The following is a 22,205-nucleotide window of genomic DNA, read 5'->3' as shown; positions in this document are numbered from 1 at the left end:
TTGGGATATTTTGTAGACTCCCGAGGCTTTGTTTGATTTTTATTAAGTATTCTTATTTCCTTCTGGAAAATGTTTCTGTTTATTTTCTCATTATTTTGATGAGTGTCTTATGCTTAATTGTTACTATATAATGAAAGCAAAACTTAAATCAATTGTCTGCAAAAGCAATAAATGTTCAGAAGGGTATAAACCATGGGGATTCTTACATTCTAGTAACACTATTTGATTACTTTGGCCAGAGTTTCTGCTCTGCAAATGTAGCTCTTGCAAAATGAGGTTTACTGTAATTGGAAACTGTTTTTCCAAGATCCAGTGATATAATTAAACATTCCACAATGTAAGTCCCATTCCTTTAGTTGGGGATTAGTCAGGTTATAATACAGAATTGTTGGGGCATTGGTGGTGGGAAGTCAGTGTACAGGTCGAAAGATGTGGGTACTCTCCTCACCTTTCAAGAAAAGACCTTAAGAAGGGAGGAAGACAGAAGAAAGGAAATTGTCAGCCAGTTAGTCTGAATTTAGTGTTTGGGAAGATGTTGGAGTCCATTATTAAGAATGAGGTTTTGGGGTACTTGGAGGCATAGGATAAAGTAGGCCAAAGTCAGCATGGTTTCTTAGGGAGAAATTTTGCCTGACAGACCTGTTGGAATTCTTTGAGTAAATAACATGCAGTAGATGTTGTTTTACTTGGACTTTCAGAAGGTCTTTGACAGATGTTGCATATGAGACTGCTTAACAAGATAAAAGTCCGTGATACTGCTGGAGAGATACTAGCATGGATAGAAGATTGTTGATTGGCAGGAGGCAAAGAGTCGGAATAAGGGGAGCCTATTCTGGTTGGCTGGCGATGGCAAGTGCTCACAGGGGTCAATATTGGGAAAGCTTCTTTCACGTATATGTCAGTAATTTGGATGAGGGAATTGATGCCTTTATGGCCAAGTTTGCAGATGATACGAAGATAGCTGGAGGGACAGGTCATGTTAAAGAAGCAGGGAATCTGCTGAACGACTTGGTTTAGATTGGTGCAATGGGGAAGGAAGTGGCAGATGTAGTGTAAGGAAGTTGTTTTGTCATGCATTTGGTAGAAGGAATAAAGGTGTTGACTATTTTCTAAATGGAGAGAATTCCAAAATCAGAGGTACAAAGGGGCTTGGGAGTCCTTGTGCAGGATTCCCTAAAGGTTAACTTGAAGGTTGAGTTGGCCGTAAGGAAAGCAAATGCAATGTTAGCATTTATTTCGGGAGGACTAGAATATAAGAGTAAGGATGTGATGCTGAAGCTTTATAAGGCATTGGTCAGACTGTACTTGGAGTATTGTGAACAGCTTAGAGCCCCTTATCTAAGAAAAGATATGCTGGTACTAGAGAGGCTCACAATAATGATTCTAGAAATGAAAGGGTTAATGTTTGAGGAGTGTTTAATGGTTCTGAGCCTGTATTTGCTGGAGTTTAGAAGAATGAGCAGGATCTCATTGAAACCTATCGAATATTGAAGGGCCTAGACAGAGTGGATGTGGAAAAGATGTTTCCCATCGTGGGTGAGTCTAAGACCAGAGGTCATAGCCTGAAAACAGAGGAGCATCCATTTTGAACAGAGACAAAAATGAAGTCCTTTTGCCAGAGGGCGGTGAATCAATGTAATTCATTGCCATGTACAGTTGTGGAGGTCAAGTCATTGAGTATATCTAAAGTAGAGGTTGATAGGTTCTTGGTTAGTAAGGAAGTTAAAAGTTAGGGGGAGAAGCAGGAGAACAGGGTTGAGAGTGATAATAAATCAGCCATGATGGAATGACAGAGTAGATTCAATGGGCTGAGTGGCCTAATTCTGTGGTCTTTTCTTTGAACTCTCACTGCATGAATGGTAGAACAACGTGGGAGTGCAAGAAATATACTTGAACAGTCAAAAGCAATTTTGTGGATAAATCCTTGAGTGAGTGTTGATGCTTCCTTCCGAAGTTTGGATAGTCGTTTAAGTTTTAAATTGTAGAAAGATATCAGAGAATCTGGTTGAAATACCTAATGACTAATCAAATGCCTTGCTTTTCCTTTGACCTTTTTGGGGAATATTGATTATAGCTTGATAGTTTATGGAAGCATCTCCAGATTGATGTGTTTCTTGGTTCATTTTTTATGCTCCCATCACAGTCAGAATCAGATTTAATATCACTGGCACATGTCATGATATTTGTTAACTTAGAGACAGCAGTACAATGCAATACATGATAAATAACACACAAAGACCTGAATTACTGTAGGTATGTGTATGCATATTAAGTAGTTATATTAAGATAAGTAGTTCAAAAACATAGAAATTCTAAAAAAAAAAGTGGTGAGGTAGTGTTCATGGGTTTAATGTCCATTTTGAACTCTGATGGCAGAGGGGCAGAAACTGTTCCTGAATCACAAAAGTGTGTGCCTTCACACTTCTGTTCCTCCTTCCTTATTGTAACAATGAGAAGATGGCATATCCTGGGTGGTAGGGGTCTTTGATGATAGAAGCTCCTTCTTCGAGGCACCTCTCCTTGAAAATGGCTTTGATACAACTAAGGCCCATGATAGAGCTGACTAACTTTACAACACTCTGCAGCTTGCTACAATGCTGCGCAGTAGCGCCCCACCTCCCCATACCAGGCAGTGATGCAGCCAGTCAGAATGCTCTCCAGAGTACATCTGTAAAGGTTTTCAAGTGTTTTTGGTGAAAAACCAATCTTCTCAAACTCCTAATGAAATATAGCCACTGTCTTGACTTCTTTATAGCTGCATCAATATGTTGGGAGCAGGTTAGATCCTCAGAAATATTGATACCCAGGAACTTAAAAATACTCACTTTCTCCACGTCTGTTCCCCAGAAACTGGTTTGTGTTCCCTTGTCTTGCCCTTTCCGAAGTCCACAATTGGCTCTTTGCTCTTTTTGATGTTGAGTGCAAGGCTATTGTTGCAACACCACTCAACTATCTCATTCTTGTACACCCTGTCGTCACCATCTAAGATTCTGCCAACAATGGTTGTACCGTCAGCAAATTTATAGATTCTATTTGAGCTATGCCCAGCCTAGGAGTCCTAGTTCACCAGTCATTGAAGGTGAATGAGCAAGTGCAACAGGCAGTGAAGAGGGCAAATGGAATGTTGGCCTTTGTTACAAGGGGAATTGAATACAAGAGCAAAGATGTTCTTTTGCATTTGTACAGGGCACTGGTGAGACCACACCTGGAATATTGTGTACAGTTTTGGTCTCCAGGTTTAAGGAAGGACATTCTGGCAATTGAGGAAGTGCAGCGTAGATTCACTAGGTTGATTCCTGGGATGGCAGGGCTGTCTTACGCAGAGAGATTGGAGAGATTGGGCTTGTACACGCTGGAATTGAGAAGATTGAGAGGGGATCTGATTGAAACGTTTAAGATAATTAAAGGATTTGATAGGATTGAGGCAGGAAATATGTTCCAGATGTTGGGAGAGTCCAGTACCAGAGGGCATGGATTGAGAATAAGAGGTCAGTTATTTAAAACAGAGTTGAGGAAGAGCTTCTTCTCCCAGAGAGTTGTGGAGGTGTGGAATGCACTGCCTCGGAAGACGGTGGAGGCCAATTCTCTGGATGCTTTCAAGAAGGAGCTGGATAGATATCTGATGGATAGGGGAATCAAGGGATATGGGGACAAGGCAGGGACTGGGTATTGATAGTGAATGATCAGCCATGATCTCAGAATGGCGGTGCAGACTCGAGGGGCCGAATGGTCTACTTCTGCACCTATTGTCTATTGTCTATTGTCAGCCACATAGTCATGAGTGTAGAGAGAGTAAAGCAGTGGGCTAAGCACACATTCCTGAGCTGCACCAGTGTTGATTGTCAGTGAGGTGGAGATGTTATTACCAATCTGCATAGATCGTGGTCTTCCAGTTAGGAAGTCGAGGATCCAGTTGCAGAGGGAGGCACAGAGGCCCAGGTTCTGTAGCATTTTGATCAGGACTGAGAGAATGATGGTGTTAAAGCTGAGCTATTGTTAATGAACAGTATCCTGACATAGTTATTTGTATTGTCCAGGTGATCCAGGGCCATGGAGAGAGCCATTAAGATTGCATACTCATAGCCCTATTGTGATGATAAGTAAATTGCAGTGGGCCCATGCCCTGCCTGAGTCAGATGTTGATTCTAACCATGACCAACCTCTCAAACCATTCCATCACCATAGAGTGAGTGCTTCTGGATAATGGTTATTAAGGCAGCTCACACTGCTCCTCTTGGGAACTGGTATGATTGTTGTGCTTTTGAAACTGGTGGGTATTTCTAAACATAACAGTGAAAGATTGAAAACGTCTTTGAATACTCCTCCATGTTGATTGGCACGAGTTTTCATAGTCTTACCAGCTACTTCATTGGAGCCTTCCGCCCTATGAGTGTTCACCCTCCTGAAAGACAGCCTGACGTCAGCCTCCAAGACAGAGATAACAGGGTCACCGGGTGCAGCAGGGATCCTTGTAGTTGCAGTTTTATTCTCCATTTCAAACTGAGCATAAAAGGCATTGAGCTCATTTAGTAAAGAAGCATCACAGACATTCACAATGTTGGGTTTCATTTTGTAGGAAGTAATGGCCTGCAAACCCTGCCAGAGCTGATGTGTATCCGATGTCACCTCCAACCTCGCTCTGAATTGTTTCTTTGCTCTTGAAATAGCCCTCCGCAACTTGTACCTGATTTTCTTGTACACTCTTTTCCCAGATCAGAGAAAATTGTGTTTCTTTGTCTTTTAATATTTCTTACATATTGAATTGAAGGCAAAATAAGATATCAAAAATATTAGGAACAGTTTGAAAATGTTTTAGAGCTTAATGATCTCAGTCGCAATGCAATGGAGAGCCAAGACTAAGTGCTGTGTTCAAATCAAGTGAGCTTAGGGGCAGGTGAATACACAAATTTTGTAAATAGAGGAGCAAGATGATTACTGATTGGAAGAGAAAAAGAGTAATGAAACCATAAGCTAGCAGTTACAATGTTAACAGTTGTACTTTCATTGGTGGGCTGTATATAATTTGTTTTGAGTGTGACTCAGAAGAAATATGAACAGAAGATTTGACAGACAGAAAGGCCTTTTCCTGTGTAATAAGGAAATATATTAATATGGAAGACTGTACAGTTCTCTTTTGAAAGTCCTAATTGATTGTTCTCGCTGCTCTTACAATTCAAGTGTTCCAGGTCACGACTGTTGTGTGTGGCTTTTTAAAAAGTTGCTCCTGGTGGAGAAATGAAATTCAGAGATTAAAAAGGCTGGAATTTGAAGTAAACACAGGTCAACAAGTGTTGGGTGATGGGAGAATAAAACCTGGAGTCACAGTGGTATATAGCACAGAAGGTAGGTGCTGACCATCAAGCCTATATGAAGGATGAAAGTTTATTATTTTTCACAATCATATAGTTTGACACTAGCTAGTTTTTAAGTGTGATACAGAGAGGACTTATCTAAGCAAAAAAGTTCAAGGTCAGGCAATCATTAATTAATTTTTTTTTAAAAAAAGATTTCATGAGCAATTGTATAGTAATGTAGTTGTGACTTTTTTAAAATGCTGTAGTGGGATGTTTCCTGTATGTTCAGTCAGGAAGCATATTTGGATTTGGATGAGAATTGAACTTTTTAATTAATATCTGTTCAAGAGTGCTTAGAAGTGGTACAATTTTAATAGGATTATAAATCTAAGTATCAGTGTTCAGAGAGGCATTCAATTTCCAAGAGTAAGATAGGACTCTTTCTTTGAAGATAAATGCAACTTTAAAGATTTAATGATGTTAATTGTTAATAAATATATTACTGTTTTGAATATTTTTAATAGTAGAGGATTTGAAAACATTTTGTATTTATGTGTATAGGAGCCACAAGAGATTGCAGATGCTGGAAATCTGGAGTAGCATACAAAAGAGCTGGAAGAGCTCATCAGGACTGGAAAGAAAGTGGGGCGATAGCTAGTATGGAATGTTGAGGAAAACAGATGGAACAAGAGCAGGTGGGAGATAAGTGGATCAATTGAGGCATGTGATACAGGTGAGGGAGGGCAACAGTGGGAATGATGCATGAGGCTGCAAATGATAGGTGGAAGTAACACAAGAGTGAAGAAAATGGAATCTTATATGAGAGGACAATGGAACATGAATAAAGGGAAGGAGATGAGTGTGGGAGTAATGGACACATTGAGAGGGAAAGAGTTGGGGTGGGTGAGAAAATGGACAGAGGGGTGTGGTTACAGGAAGTTAGAGAAATTGATGCTCACGCCTTGAGGTTGGAGATGACCAAGGCAGAATATGGGTTGCTGTTTATCTAGCATCAACTTTGCAGGGGATGAGGCCAAGGGCAGATATGTCAGTGTTGGACTGGAAAGTGCAAATAAAATGGTGGTCCACTGGAAAACTTTGGTGGATGCATGGAAAAGAGCAAAGGTGCTCAACAATGTGATTTCCACCATTCTGTGTGAATCTCATGGATGTAGAGTTCACATTGGATACAATAACTAATACTGATGGATTCAGTGTGTGATGTGCTGTCTCAACTGTTTAGAACCCTGTGTAACACTTCATGTGATTAGAGGGATAAATCCCTGGAGGGTATCGGTGGGAAGAGATCAATGCGTAAGAGGGTCACATAGAAGATGATTCCTATGGAGAGGGGAGGGGAATATGTGCTTGGAGATGGGGTCACATTGCAATGAATATGTTTGATACATGAGTTTGTCATGTGGTAAGGAAGGACTAGGGGAACTCTATCCATGTTGTATCTGGGAGGAATGGGGTGAAGGCAGGATTATAACAAATAGAGGAGAACTTGTAGGAGATCTTCATGATGAGAACATATGTGCCGGGCACAGAAGAACTGGTAAATTGAATTGTGTCCTTGCAAGTGATGGTGGGAATTGGTGTAATCAATGTAACTGAGAGGCAGTGGTTTTGCAGATGCTAGTACATTCATGTTTATCAGTTTAAGATGTGCCATTTCAAATATTGTTTGATTTAGCACCATCAATTGTTTAAGTTTTGAAATTTTCTGTTCATGCAATGCATTAATTCAGATGTGAAATTAAGCTTCTTTGAAGTGAGGGAAAACGCTACTAGCCCGCAGACCATCTGATCTTGGTCTGCACTGGTGTCATTATAGAGCAGATGGAAGATGGTAGTACTATCATTGCCAATCAAAATTTCAGAAAGCTGCTGCACATTCATCTTGGTTGGAGTCCAAGGCTTTTGTGAGGTTAATGTGGTTGATGCTATTACCTTTAATTCATTTGACTTTATTACTTGTTAACAGAATTTCAATGGTGACTCTGGAAGGAGCGCTTTGACCATTGGGAGGGGCATATTTGAGGGACATTCTTCAATAACTATTCCTGTGCCAGACAAAGGTGCACACTTCTCTAGTTAGTGCATTTGAACATTATCTTTCTTGAATATGTCATGTTTGTGGTATCTGAGATCTAGTAGCTTGCTCTCCTCTTCCCATGTAAGAGAGAGTTGATGAAATCTGGCCTGAAGTACTTTCCTGCCACTTGGAAGGGATTTCTTCTGTTTCAGAGATATTATTGTTACTCAATGAAGGTATGATTGAGAGCTTTGAAATGCTTCTTTCAGCAGACGTGAATACCTCATGTGAAACTGTCCTCTGTACTTGGCTCAAACATTGAGTTTGATCTTTGTATACTTGGATCAGAGGTGAATCTACAGCAGCTGCAATGTCCACAGTTCATAGGTGTTGGAGCACTGAACCATCACAGGAAAAGGTTCTTTGCTTTCACTCCAGAACTAAAATCACTTTAACCTCATAATCAGATTTATTATCATTGACTTGTATGATGTGAAACTTGTCGTATTTCAGCAGCAGTGTAGTGTAAAGATACAGTCATTATAGATTTCAAAAATTAGCACAAGAGAGAAAGGAATAAAGAGATAATGTTCATAGACCAAAAATCTGAAGGTGGTGCAAAATAAACTGTTTCTGAATCATTGAGTATCTGTCTTCAGGCTCTTGTACATCCTCAATAGTGATAGTAATGAGAAGATGCTCCTCCTTGAATGCTTTGGATGGGGAGATCCTTAATGATGGATGCTGCCTCTTGAGGCACCAGTTGTTCAAGATGACCTTGATGGTGGAGAGGATTTTGCCCATTAAGTTAATACACGTCCATTCATCCCTCCCCATTAATCTCCATCCCGGCACCTGCCCATTCACCTCTTCCCTCGCCTCCTTTCAGGGTCCCAAACAGTCCTTCCAGATGAGTCACCACTTTACTTGTGAACCTGCTGGGGTCATCTATTGTGTCTGGTGCTTCCAGTGCAGCCTTCTGTACATTGATGATACCCATTGTAAATTGAGGGGCCATTTTGTTGAGCACCTCTGCTGTATCCGTGAAAAGCAGATCTGCACAGTGGCCAAATATTTTAATTCTGATTTCCATTCCAACATGTTGGTGCATGACCTTCACTAGTGCCACGATGAGGTCACCTTCAGGGTTGAAGAGTGACTCCTTATATTATGTCTGGGTAGCTTTCAATTGATTTCTCCTTCTGGAGATAAAGTTTCTCCTGCCCCTCCCCTCTTCTATTCCCCACTCTGGCTCTTACCTCTTCTCACCTGCCTATCACGGCCCCCCTCGGTCCCCTCTTCTTTCCCTTTTTCCTACAGTCCACTCTCCTCTCCTATCAGAATCCTTAGACTCCAGCCTTTTACCTTTTCTATTCACCTTGCTTCACCTATCACCTTCTAGCTCTCCTCCTTCCCCTCCCACCACCTTTTTATTCTGAAGTCTTCCCCCTTTCCTTCCAGTCCTGAAGAAGAGTCTCAAAGAGTTGACTATTTAGATGCTGCCTGACCTGTTGAGTTTGCCCAGCATTTTGTGTGTATTGCTTTAGTAAATAAACAAGACCTTTATCAAACAAATTCTCAATTCAGGTGTGAATGTTTCTACTGGCTTTCCATTCTCAGCAACTTATTGGGAGATATGAACAGCCACTGAAACAAAGTGTGTCTGCAGTCAGGGCTGGCATACATGGGTATAAGTTGTTATCAATATCCAAGAATGTGTCTTGACAGGCACCAAACACTGTGGAACTGTTGCTCATGATAGACAGAAGTATTAAGCAGACCTGGGTCAGGAAGGAGCCAACCACTGTGTGGTTAATGCCTTTATGATAGCAACTTCTGAATTTTGGTGAACAATTGGACTGATGGACAATTGAATCAGAATCTGGATTAATATCACTGGCATGTGTCATGAGATGATTTGCGAAATATATTATAAATGTCTTGACAAATTATCTCTCTTCCCACCCCCCCCCCACCCCACCAGCTGCATTTCACTGATCCACACCCAGTGAATAATTCACAGCATGAAGTATGACAACAATAACAAATTATTATCCAATCTGGGCTGGTCATGCTCATCTATAAATGGAATTGACTCATTCCACAAGCAGCTCACTATCAGCTGCAGTTTATGGACGATTGAAAGAGCAAGAAAATCGGTGAAATTGTCAACAGCATAATTTAAGGTTTCTTGTTATGTTTGAGTACTCTGTGAATGATAGCAATGAAGAATTTAACATTTAAATTGCAAAGCCACAGAATTAGCTCATGTTAAATTTAATAAGTGTTACAAATAACATCATATTTCATAATATTTCTTTAATGGTTTCATATTATGTTTATTGGGAGCACAAGACCAACACCATTGGTATTGCGAGATTTTGGTACCCCTAATCTAAATTCAAGCATAATCTGAAAGCTGTCCGGTCCCAAGGAATTTGATTGGCAGTTCTCTGCTTTGCTGCCAGTTTGAAAGGAAAATGCTTTTGTTTGTTGAACTATCAACTGAATGCAGGAGAACTTGCTCTCATAGCTGCTGTCCATCTGTGTTATGTGTTTTACCACTTTGTAAACCTGTCAAAATTTGATGATTATTCTTGTTACGTGTTTAAAATCATTCGATGAGAACAAAAGTCAATGTAATGCCTCAAAGTATCCTCATAGAACAAACACGTAACTAAGTGAAAGTGTGACAGAAGGTCAAAAGTTCTGTCAAGTGGATGAAGAATGCTGGTGGTGGTACTCTGAGCTGAACTGGGTTTTCCAGTTTTGCACTGGCAATCCGTTACATTTGTACTCCTGTGCATGGGTATGTGAATTTGGCTCCTGCTGAACTTTGACTGAGAACTAATAAATATTTGTGTTTGGAGCAGGCAGTTTTCCAATTAATAATGAACTAATTGCACTGAACTGTGTTGAAACTGGCATTATTAATCGATAGCGTTGTCACATATTGGTTAAAAAAAATGAGTGAAAATGTCGTAATTCTCCAGTTACAATCAGAGAATTGAGACCTTGGTCCCAAAAGGATATGAACAACTCAGTGAATCAGCAGCTGTTTAATATCGTGTTACCATTTATCTGGAAAGGTTTACGGCAAAGTTATAAAGTAGTTTCTATCTTTTTGATGACATATTGACATTAAGGTTTTGCTTGCTCCATGTAGATTGGGATCATCTTGAAGGTCATTTCAGAAAAATGACAGATTTCTTGCATGATCAACGTATTTTTAAAGCAGTAATAAGTCCCAGAAACAGCAGGAGTGCAAGCCTCATCAAAATTAATAATGAGTAATGAGCCAGATTTGGTTAACAAGCAAAGATTGAATACTGCTAAAAGCAAACATGATATACTTGAGACGTACAAAAAAGCTGGATGAACTCACCAGGTCGGGCAGCATCCGTTGAAAGGAGCAGTCAACGTTTCGGGTCGAGACTCTTCGTCAGGACTAATGAAGGAGGGGGCAGGGGCCCTGTAAAGAAGGTGGGGGGGAACCAATCAGAGGAAAGATCAAGGGGTGGGGGAGGGGATAGGCAGGAGAGGTGAAGAAGGAATGTAAGGGGAAAGCACTATGGGGAGTAGAAGAGGGCAGAGTCATGAGAGGTGATAGGCAGCTAGAAGAGGAGACAGAGTGAAGGTGGGATGGGGGAAGGGAGAGGGACGGAATTATCGGAAGTTGGAGAATTCGATGTTCATACCAAGGGGCTGGAGACTACCCAGACAGTAGATGAGATGTTTTTCCTCCAACTGAAGTTTGGCCTCATCATGGCAGTAGAGGAGGCCATGTATGGACATATCCGAATGGGAATGTGAAGGAGAGTTGAAGTGAGTGGCAACCGGGAGATCCTGTCTGTTGGGGCGGACTGAGCGTAGGTGCTCAACGAAGCGGCCCCCCCCCCATTCTGCGTCGGGTCTCGCCGATGTAGAGGAGGCCGCACCAGGAGCACCGGATGCAATAGATTACCCCAACAGACTCACAAGTGAAGTGTTGCCTCACCTGGAAGGACTGTTTGGGGCCCTGAATGGTGGTAAGAGATGAGGTGTAGGGACAGGTGTAGCACTTAGGGTTGCAGGGATAAGTGCCAGGTGGAAGATCTGTGGGGAGGGACATGTCGACCAGGCAGTCGTCCCTGCAAAAAGCAGAGAGGGGTGGAGAGGGAAAGATGTCCTTACTGGTGGGATCCTGTTAAAGGTGGTGGAAGTTGCGGAGGATAATATGCTGGATCCGGAGGCTGGTGGGGTGATAGGTGAGGACAAGGGGAACACGGTCCCTGTCCCCCTTGTCCTCCCCTATCAACCACAACAGGGACCGTGTCCCCCTTGTCCTCACCTATCACCCCACCAGCCTCCAACTGCCTGGTCCACTCAGACCCGACGCAGATTGGGGGTCCGCTTCGTCGAGTACCTACTTCCGACTGCCACAACAGACAGCATCTCCCAGTTGCCACTCACTTCAGCTCTCCTTCACATTCCCATTCGGATATGTCCAATTTGTTGATAGCCAAATCTCTTCAAGCTCCTAATACAGTATAGCTACTGTCTTGCCTTCTTTATAACTACAGTGATATGTTGGGACCAGTTTAGATCCTCAGAAATCTTGACACCCAGGAACTTGAAGCTGCTCACTCTCTCTACTTCTGATCCCTCTTTGAGGATTAGCATGTGTTCCTTCATCTTACCCTTCCTGAAGTCCACAATCAACTCTTTGGTCTTACTGACGCTGAGTGCTAGGTTGTTGCTGCGGCACCACTCCACTAGTTGGCGTATCTTACTCCTGTACGCCCTCTCATCACCACCTGAGATTCTACCAACAATAGCTGTATCATCAGCAAACTTATAAATGGTATTTGAGCTATGCCTAGCCATACAGTCATGTGTATATAGCGAGTAGAGCAGTGGGCTAAGCACACCCCACTGAGGTGCGCCAGTGTTGATTGGCAGCGAGGAGTATATGTTATCACCAATCTGCACAGATTGTGGTCTTCTGGTTAGGAAGTTGAGGATTCAATTGCAGAGGGAGGTACAGAGGCCCAGGATCTGCAACTTCTCAATCAGGATTATTGGAATGATGGTATTAAATGCTGAGCTATAGTAAACGAACAGCATCCTGACGTAGGTGTTTGTGTTGTCCAGGTGGTCTAAAGCCATGTGGAGAGCATTTGAGATTGCATCTGCCCTAGGCCTATTGTGGCAACAGGCAAATTACAGTGGGTCCAGGTCTTTGCTGAGGCAGGAGTTCAGTCTAATCATGACCAACTTCTCAAAGCATTTCATCACTGCCAATGTGAATGCTACTGGGTGATAATCATTAAAGCAGTCCAAATTATTATTCTTAGGCACTGGTATAATTGTTGCCTTTTTGAAGCAAATGGGAACTTCTGCCCATAGCATTGAGAGGTTGAAAATGTCCTTGAATACTCCTGTTTTTCAGAGCCTTACCAGGTACTCCATCGGGACCTTCTGCCTTGCCAGGGTTCACCCTCTTCAAAGACAGTTCATCTGGTAGTGAAGCTTCGCTGCCATTCATGCTATTGGGATTCACTTTGTAGGAAGTAATGTCTTGCAGAGGCTGCCAGTGTTGTTGTGCATCTGATGTCACCTCCAACCTTGTTCGAAATTGTCTCTTCGCCCTTGAAGTACCCCTCCACAAATCATACCTAGTTTTTTTGTACAGGCCTGGGTTGCCAGACTTGAATGCCACAGACGACGTACCTCCTGGTTCATCCACAGCTTTTGGTTAGAGAATGTTCAGTATGTCTTTGTGGCACACACTCATCCACACAGGTTTTAATGAAGTTGTTAACAACTGCGGCATTCTCATCCAGGTGATTCTTGGTGAGTCATTAAAGTCTCTTTCTCAGTGGATGGTGAAAGCAGAAGTATTTAGAATGTTTTTAAGGCAAAAGGTCAATAGACTCTTGATGAGCAGGTTGGTGGAATATTACATGGATAAACAAGAAAGCAGAGCTAAGATTGCCATCAGATCAGCTACTTCCTCATTCAATGATTTGAGTAATCTACTCCTGCTCCTAATTCCTATATTCACTTTACTATTCCTTAACAGCTTATATTGTGCTTGAATTGCCTCTTTGATAATTGATATTTCTAGGACAAGTGATTTTGATATTCTTGGCAAGAATTTTTTTCAAGAATCCATTATTGTTTTAACCTTGTTGCACACTAAATACATTCTTAATAAATTCTTCATTCTTCATAAACTAAATAATGTTTCATAACATTTTCTTGCTTAATTTTTAAGACAGGTGTAGATAGGTTCTTGAAAAGCAAAGTAGTATGAGGTTACCAGGAGGGTACGCAAGGATGCAGAATTACTGACATAATCAGATCAGGCATGGCCTTACTAATGGAGGAGGAGGAGGAGGATCATCAAATAATGAGTTGCCTACTGCTGCTTAATATTTGGGATTCGAACAAAGGTAAATGTTTGTCTTCTCGTCCAGACGGATCCAGGATACTTTGGTCACATTATTTAGTTTGTGGAGGTGTGTGGGGGTTGGTACAATTTCTGTTAATTGTCTATCATCATACTCCACGATTCACCAGGAAAATAATGCTGCTATTTTTATTGAAGAGCTCTTTACCATTGGGTTTTACATTACTGCTGTGTTTTTATCATCCTCTGCTATGACCTATTAAGTGGTGTGATGGGTCTTTTGGCACTTCTTTTTCTTCTCCTCTCAGTATTCTAAAGCATACGTTGCATTAAAAGAGATAAATTGTGCTATGTAGTACACAGAACGATGTGGTTTTCATTATTGATTCACCATACTAATTGGCTAAAAGCATTGAAGTGGAGAAGCTTGAGCACCATCACTTCTGCTAATATTGAGACCACTGTTATTACACCTTTTTATTTAGATTTCTTTTTACACGGAAGCTCATTGTTTGTTCCTGCAAACTTGGAAATGAAATCTACTTTTAATTGGTTACTGTCTCAGATTCACAGATCTGCTGTAGCAAAAAAATAATTTTCTATTTCTCACAGTTAGTATATTTAGTAAGATTTGTTACATAAATGTCACTGGTATAAAGCACTGCTAACTCCAAAAGATTATGGACATACTCCTAATAATCTCGTTACTAATGATGTCCTCCTTCATGAGGCACATAATTGATCTCGTAATAGTGTTAATGTGTTCAATAAGGTGTAAAGAGAGCTCTTGTTAGCTGTTGTGAAAATTCAATTATCCATGTTCCAATTACCTTGCTTCCTCATTTTCAATAAAGTTTCAAACTGCAGAAAGTGTAGACAGACTTTGGCGTTCTGCATTTAATTAAACCTACCTACCCCCTATATTTTGAAAACTAATTTCACAAAGAGTGTAGGAGTAAATTAATACTTACTGCCTGTTACGCCGCTGGCATTTAGGGCAGCAATGAAGGTCCTCCAACTCTGTCTATATAGAAGGATTCTTCAATGCTGTTTCTGTAACAATTGATTTTTAACCAGTCAGGGTTAGTAGCTCTGAGCTGAACCCCTGAACCTGGAGGACTGTTGGACCACTAATAGCCTGATCTCTACACTTTGACCTGAGTGATATGGGTGACCCTATAGCAAGAGCCAAAGCACAGGGCTCTGACTCCAGCCAACATAACTCTCTGGGGTCACAGAGACATGCAAGCCCCCAAAAACTATGACAAGGTTGTGGTCTTCTTGAAGCTCTTAAAGATAGCGGAGTCAAAGAATATGGGGAGAAGGCAGGAACAGAGTACTGATTGTGGATGATCAGCCATGATCACATTGAATGGTGGTGCTGGCTCGAAGGGCCAAATGGCCTACTCCACCTATTGTCTATTGAAGGAGTAAATTAATAATTGTCATAATTATCTTTCTGGTGTTCCTTAGACTTAAGCAACTATATCTTCTTCAAGAATACATTATTTAACAAAAGACTGAATACTGTAGATACTGGAGGAAGCAGTTATAATTATTTTTCCCTCATCTCTTATGTGTGCCCAACCAGATGATTTTCTGCAGTCACTTGTTAAGCAGGTGAATGTACAACATTTCAACAGAGGCTTGTTAAAGGAAAGTGAATTGAAGTGGTATAAATTGATAGTGTGTGTTTTGTGTTTCTCTGGTGTTTAAAATTTCCCAACGATATCATGAGTAAGGCCAACTATAAAAAAAAATAGTAATTTTGATGTTGAAGGCTGCCTTCCTTTGCAAAAACTTTTAACGTGATTTTTCATATAGACTATCCTATCAACTCTTACTTTTGCCATTCACAGTGAGACCAGAGCTACTTTCATTTTTTTTCAAATTGCAATTCTTCCAAGATTAGTCATCTATATTACTAACTTGATCTTTTGGCTCTGGGTTCAGATTCTGTCAATTGAAATTGGATATGGGGTAGAAGCACTTTAATAGTGCACTTATTTTTTAAAAAGCTGTTCAGTTTTTTTCTGCTTTAGGTCACAAAATCAGGTTGATAAATAGAACTAGAGTGTTTGGTGTATTGTAAATTCTGGCTGGCGGAGCAGTTTTCTTCAGGGTAACTTTGAAATTGATGGTCTGTAATAGCTGCCACATTGCATATTAAAATCAACAGAAATTTCAGGCTTTAGAACTGTAAAGGAAGATGGTATAATGCATTGTTTTCAGCATTAAAGCCTGGTGAAAGATTTCTTTATTGTTAGAAGTAAATGTGTTTGATCTGTATGAAAATCCTATTGGAGACAAAGTGATAATTTCTTTAATGCGTTGAAGTTATGCCAAATAAAGTTGGCTTAAATAAAAGCAGAGAACAAGAATTTGGTGCAAATAGGATAAAACGTGGCTTCCTTTTAAATGGAGATACAGCAGGTTGTTGAAAGTCTGTATACTCCTATATCTATAACCAGATAAACAACATCAAAATGGGAGACTGGAATTATCTTTAATAGGAAAGTACTGAAATACTCTTGTTTCAGGCACTCCTAAAATTAGTTAGTCCATCTGTCCTATTCTTAGAATCATATTTATTCTGACTTAATTTTCTCAATGCATCACATGCAATGATTTAGTTAATTTTATGTTTGTATGAGAATGACCAGTATACTGGCAGATTTTGTGTTGCAGTTTTATACTTGTTGGATTCCTGAGAACATCTTGATTAATTAGGATTAAGTTAGTCTTACATCTATTAAATTCCCTTTGTAAGTTTTCATTCCTTGCCTCCAATGTATAGTTAGTAATAGTTTCAGTACCGACAAAATTTGATTGTTGGACTTGGGCAGTTGCAGGTTTGTTTCCAAATGAAATTCAATTGTAACCACTTATGAAAACATACATAATCTGATTATGTGCTAAAATTATCAATCATACATAAATATTGTGTACTTTACTGCATTTAAATAGAGTCTTTACTAGTTTGTGCTTGTTAACATTTGCAAGAGAGATGTTATGCCCAGTGGAGAATATTCTGAAAGGTAGCAAATTAAATGCAGACCCCGATTGGGTACCTGGTCTGTAATCTTAGGCCAACCAACTGGCAGATGTATTCCAAGAGATTTTCAATCTCTCTCTGCTATGGTTGGAAATTCCCAGCTGTTTCAAAAGGGCAATAATTATATCAGTGCCCCAAAAGCAGATTGAGCTGCCTTAACGACTGTAATCCTGTAGCACTCACATCTGCGGTGATGAAATGCTTTGAGAGGTTGGTCATGGCCAAAATCAACATCTGACTCAGCAAGGACCTGGACCCACTGCAGTTTGCCTATCACCACAATAGGTCTACGGCAGACACAACCTCAATGACTCCATGCAGCCATATGGCACCTGGACAATACAACACCTATGTCAGGATGCTGTTCATGAACTATAGCTCAGCATTTAGCACTATCATTCCTACAGAGTTGTCGAAAAGCTACAGATTGGGGCCTTTGTACCTCCCTCTGCAATTGACTCCTTGACTTCCTAACCATAAGACCACAGGCTATGCGGATTGGGAATAACATCTTCTCACTGACACTCACCATTGGTGCACCACAGGAATGTGTGCTTAGTCCACTGCTCTACTCTCTCTATACCCATTACCTTATGGCTAGGCATAGCTCCAATGCCATCTATTAATTTGTAAATGATACAACCATTGGCAGAATCTCAGTTAGAAATGAAAGGACATATAGGAGTGAGATATACCAGCTAGTTGAGTGTTGTCACAGCAACAATCTTGCACTCAACATCAGTAAGGTCAAAAAGCTGATTGTGGATTTCAGAAAGAGTAAGATGAAAGAACACAAACCAACTGCAGAGGGATCAGAGGTGCAGAGAGTGAGCAATTTCAAGTTCCTGGGTGTCAATATCTCTGAGGATCTAACCTCATCCCAGCATATCAATATAAGGAAGTTAAGGCAGTGGCTATATTTCATCGGGAGTCTGAGGAGATTTGGTTTGTCGCCTTTGAAACTTCAAACTTCCACAGGTGTACTGTGGAGAGCATTCTAACTGACTGCATCACCATCTGGTAAGGGGTGGGATGGGGGTGCTACTGCACAGGATTGAAAGAAGCTACAGAAAGTGATAAAACTAGTCAGCTCCATCGTGGGTACTAGTCTCCATAGTATCCAAGTGATGCCTCAGAAAGACTGCTTCCATTATTAAGAATCCCCATCACCTAGGACTTGTCCTCTTCTAATTGTTACCATCAAGAAGGAGTTACAGAAGCCTGAAGGTATACACTCGTCAATTCAGGAACAGCTTCTTCCCCTCTGCCAAAAGACATTGAACCCATGAACATTACCTCACTTTTTAAAAATTAATTTTGTTTTTGCATTGTTTTTAATTTAACTGTTTTGTGTATATAGTATTTCATTCTGTATTTATTGTGTATTGCATTGTACCACTGCTGCTAAGTTAACAAATTTCACGACATATTAAACCTGATTCTGATTATCTGAATTTCCACAAGCTGAGAACAGTGTATGTGCTTTATAGTGCAGTTGTTTGGCACATCCTCAACAAATGTTTGAAGTTTTGCACTATCTCATGGGAATGCATGAATGTTGCTTCAGAGCAAGATAAAGTTTGTGCTTGTTCTCCATTCACAGCAGAACATCAGTTGAGAATTAATGAGAACCCAGTGCAGATTTAACTGTTGGCTCACTTTTTTAAAAGCAAAGCACTGATAACCATACTGTCTGCTATACAGACCCACCATTAACACTAACATGAGGTTATTGTCAAAGTACAAAGCTCAGAATGATCTTGATGGACTCATTCTTCTGTATGAAAGCCAGCAGCTTCGCTGGGAATTACCAGCATTTTGTACCAGTGTAACTGCAGAACTTCACCAGGACTCAGTGAAAGCAGAATTCTGGAACTAATTTCTAAACTAAATAACTAAATTAGCTAATTTCAACTTTGGGCAAACTGTTCTTCTTATGGAGTTCACTGGGGGAATGTGAACTTCCACATATTTCCCAGTACTTCATGATACTGGTGCATTTCTAGTAAGCCTATTATTAGCATGGGAAGGAATGGTTGTGAGGAATTGGATAAGTTAATTTCTTTTATTTAATTGAGTTGATTTAAATAAATTACTTTGTCAGGCTTGCATTTTTGAGTATTGGTGAATGCCAGAGAGGTACCATTTCTTTAACAGCTGGTGATCCAGATGGCATGAACTCACTGGCTACTAATGACAACCTTGGCCCCTGCTGGAGCCCAACAGTCACTTTGGAACTGGGTTCTTGGCTAAAGATGGCACCTGGGGAATTGGACCAGTTTTGAGCTCACCTGTCAGGTTAAGATTTGGGCCCCTTAACTTACTACATAGCTTGGGGAGAAACTGGAATGGTTTTTAATCAGGATGAAATACTAAGAGGTACAAACTAAATTAGATCAGGTTCTGGCTTCAGTGTGAAGATAATGAAATAATGCCCTGTGATTTCAAACGTATTGATGAGAGACTTAAAAATGAAATAATGTTATTTCTGGGTCAGATAACCAAAGTTCTGGAATGCAGTTTTGAAGCATTTAGTTAGAATAATAACATTTCCAGTGAAATTTTGAAATCCTCACCTCTATCTCAGGCTGTTTGTAAGGCAATAGATATCTAATGATTCCCAACAATTTTTTCCCCTGGATCATGATCTTTGACTTAATACATTGACAGATATATATTTTTAAATGAATGTAAAATTCCTTTCATGGTTGTAGTGCATTTGTATTATTTATGTATATTGCCCATCCTACCTACAAGCATCATCTTAAGGAACTTAGTCATTGCAAGATAAATTTACCCCCTTCCTTGGGAGTTCATGATCATAAATCTGCAATTGGTATATCAGTGCTGTGAGTTCAATACACTGTCCAGCTCTTCCCATTCTGTAAAAGTGTATAGAAATCTCAGATATGCTGTTTCCTCCCGTCCATAATATACTTCAAAGGGCTTATTTTCCATTCACAGATCATGCATCCACTCCCCTTGTTTCCTCCAACATGACACTGATTATTAGTGTCCCTGCCATTTTGTACTCTTATCACCAAGCCCATGACATGCATGAGAATAGTATCTACTGACTATACTTCAGCCCTTCTGCCACTGGATCAAGCACCCATTTTTCTGATGTACCAAGGCTTCACCATTCCTATACCCATATAAGTATGCTCCATAAACTGGGGTTCATACAAATCCAAAATTATACTTGCTCATTGTAACTTTAAATCTCATTTACCTATATTTCAATGGCTCCCGAGAAAGCAAAGTCTCATTTAAAAAATAATCTAACATACCCATTTCCTTAATCTCCATCCTTCTTGATTACCCCACATTGTAACTTTACCAAGACATCTGCTGTCCTTTATTAGGTGAAGTTGCTCAGCGTTATACCTTGGAATTGCCACCTGGTTCTGTACCAAAGTATCACTGGACACAGTTTCTAAGTTTCAATGGTTTAATGGGTCTAATAAGGCAAGATGTTTGATGGCAAAGGGAAAGCTGGTTTTTTTGGATTAAGTATGTGCCTGTAGGTTTCAAATTTTCAATTAATCATTTAATTTAATTTTTGTTTAATTCAATTTGAATAGTTTGTTAATGTCTCCAAATGTAAACAAATAAAATGAGTACTTTTACAGCTGGCAGTGCTGTTCCCTGAGCAGTACTGGCAACTCATGGGTTGCCAGAGCATTTCAAAGCTGTATCCTCTATAGCCTGCGACCTCAGGCTTAAATGCTAAGTGGACCACACCATTGGACTTGAGGTTTGGAAGGCTAGTGAAATACTGACTTTATTACTTTATTATTTATTAATGACATTAGTAATTATGGGTGCAACTTGACCACTGGTGCACACCTTTCCAAATTTCTTCCCCAGTCCTTGCGTGTTTAGCTACATTGTGAAGCTGTCAATTGCATTAAAATACTTCATTAAGCCAGCTTGATATCTGTTAATAAAAACAGCACATTGCAATTCCTATGCAATAATAAACTGTCAAACTTTGGGAATGCAAAACCTGATTAAAATGGGGCAATACTTCAGGTTTTTTTTTTGCTCTTTCATTATACTCTTCAGTACATCAGCATTTGCACCAACAGACTCATCCAGCATGGCAATGGGACCTTCAGCCTAACTAGTCCATGCCAGCAAAGATGCCCATCTCAGCTAGCTCCTTTTGCCTTGTTTTGGCCTGTATCCCTCAAAAAAAGCATCCATGTCCAAATGCCTTTCAAGTGACAATACACTGGTACAACCTGTTTGAGTTGAAATGAATACTATTATTAATTGTTGCATTTAGTATTCGAGGAATATAAGATTTGCTGTCCTTTTTCTGCTTTAAAGGGATGGTGGAGAGAGATCACGCCAGCGAGCTCCTAGAAATGCAAGAATGACAGCCCCGTCCCTGGGTCGCTTTGTTCCCCGGTAAGACTAATTAATATTGGATGCCTACTTACAGAGGTAATGAATTCTGCTTGCAGAGGTAATGGTCCTGCTGGAGCGCCGTTCAGTATGACTGTCAGGCAACTTGAATGATTAACTGTGCGCAGTGATTTTTGAAACAAATTATCTCTCTTAAAAGCTCATAGTATAACTTCCTAGTCTAATTTCAGATTTGATTATTTCAAAGAAAAAGCTCTCTCATATTTATTTTTGTTTATTCTAAATTTCCTTTTTTCATATCTCATGAATTTTCCAATCCTTGTACTCTTCCACCCTCATTTCAAAAAAAAAAGAGTACGTACCATAGAAAGTCCAAGGGGCCTAAACACCCTTGACCATTGCTGTGCAACAATCAAAGATGCCTACCGAGCCATCCCTTGGTAAATCAGACCACCTGGCTGTGCTGCTACTCCTGTATACAAGCATAAGTTGAAACAGGAGAATCCTGAACAGGAAGTCATACAGTGCTAGTCTGAGGAAGCAGACGAGATTCTACATGACTGTTTTGAGTCAGTAGAGTGGTTCATGTTCAAAGGTTTGGATGAGTAAGCGCTACCATCACAGACTTTATCATCAAGTGTATTCAGGGCTGTGCACCAAATAGGGCAGTCTGGGTGTTTCCAAACCAGAAACCATGGATGAACTGGGAGGTCACACTCTTCTGAAGTCTAGGTCTGCAGCATTCAAATCAGGTGACCCTGACCTTCATAAGAGATCAAGATATAACCTCTGTGAGACTATCAGAAGTTGGAGACAGTACCAGTCCAAAATTGAGACTCCAGCCATCAGCTGTGGCAGGGCTGACATACCATAATAGGCTACAAAACACAGTCAAGAAGCATTGTCAACAACAGCACATACTTTCCTGATGAGCTCAACATATTCTATGCATGTTTTGAACAGAAGGATATGGGTATGTCCTCACCCACCCTTACAGTCCCCATTGCACCTGATTCTGCAGTCACTGTTGTAGACGTAAGAAGGCATGGT

General features: G+C 40.4%; 1 protein-coding gene across 4 annotated transcripts in view; it reads left to right on the top strand.

The window, feature by feature from the left end:
• The window catches only part of LOC132397135 (activating molecule in BECN1-regulated autophagy protein 1-like), a 412,487-nt gene that overhangs the window by 165,150 nt on the left and 225,132 nt on the right, over window positions 1–22,205 (top strand). For all 4 annotated transcript variants that reach the window (XM_059975484.1, XM_059975485.1, XM_059975486.1 and 1 more), the window contains one exon: window positions 21,117–21,197. In XM_059975484.1, coding sequence (XP_059831467.1) covers window positions 21,117–21,197 — 81 coding nt within the window. The remainder of the gene's footprint in view (window positions 1–21,116; window positions 21,198–22,205) is intronic.

This window comes from Hypanus sabinus, chromosome 7 (assembly GCF_030144855.1).
Source record: "Hypanus sabinus isolate sHypSab1 chromosome 7, sHypSab1.hap1, whole genome shotgun sequence".
Lineage (NCBI taxonomy): Eukaryota > Metazoa > Chordata > Chondrichthyes > Myliobatiformes > Dasyatidae > Hypanus > Hypanus sabinus.
Note: the sequence above shows the minus strand (reverse complement) of the source record. Positions and strands in the feature narration are given on the sequence as shown.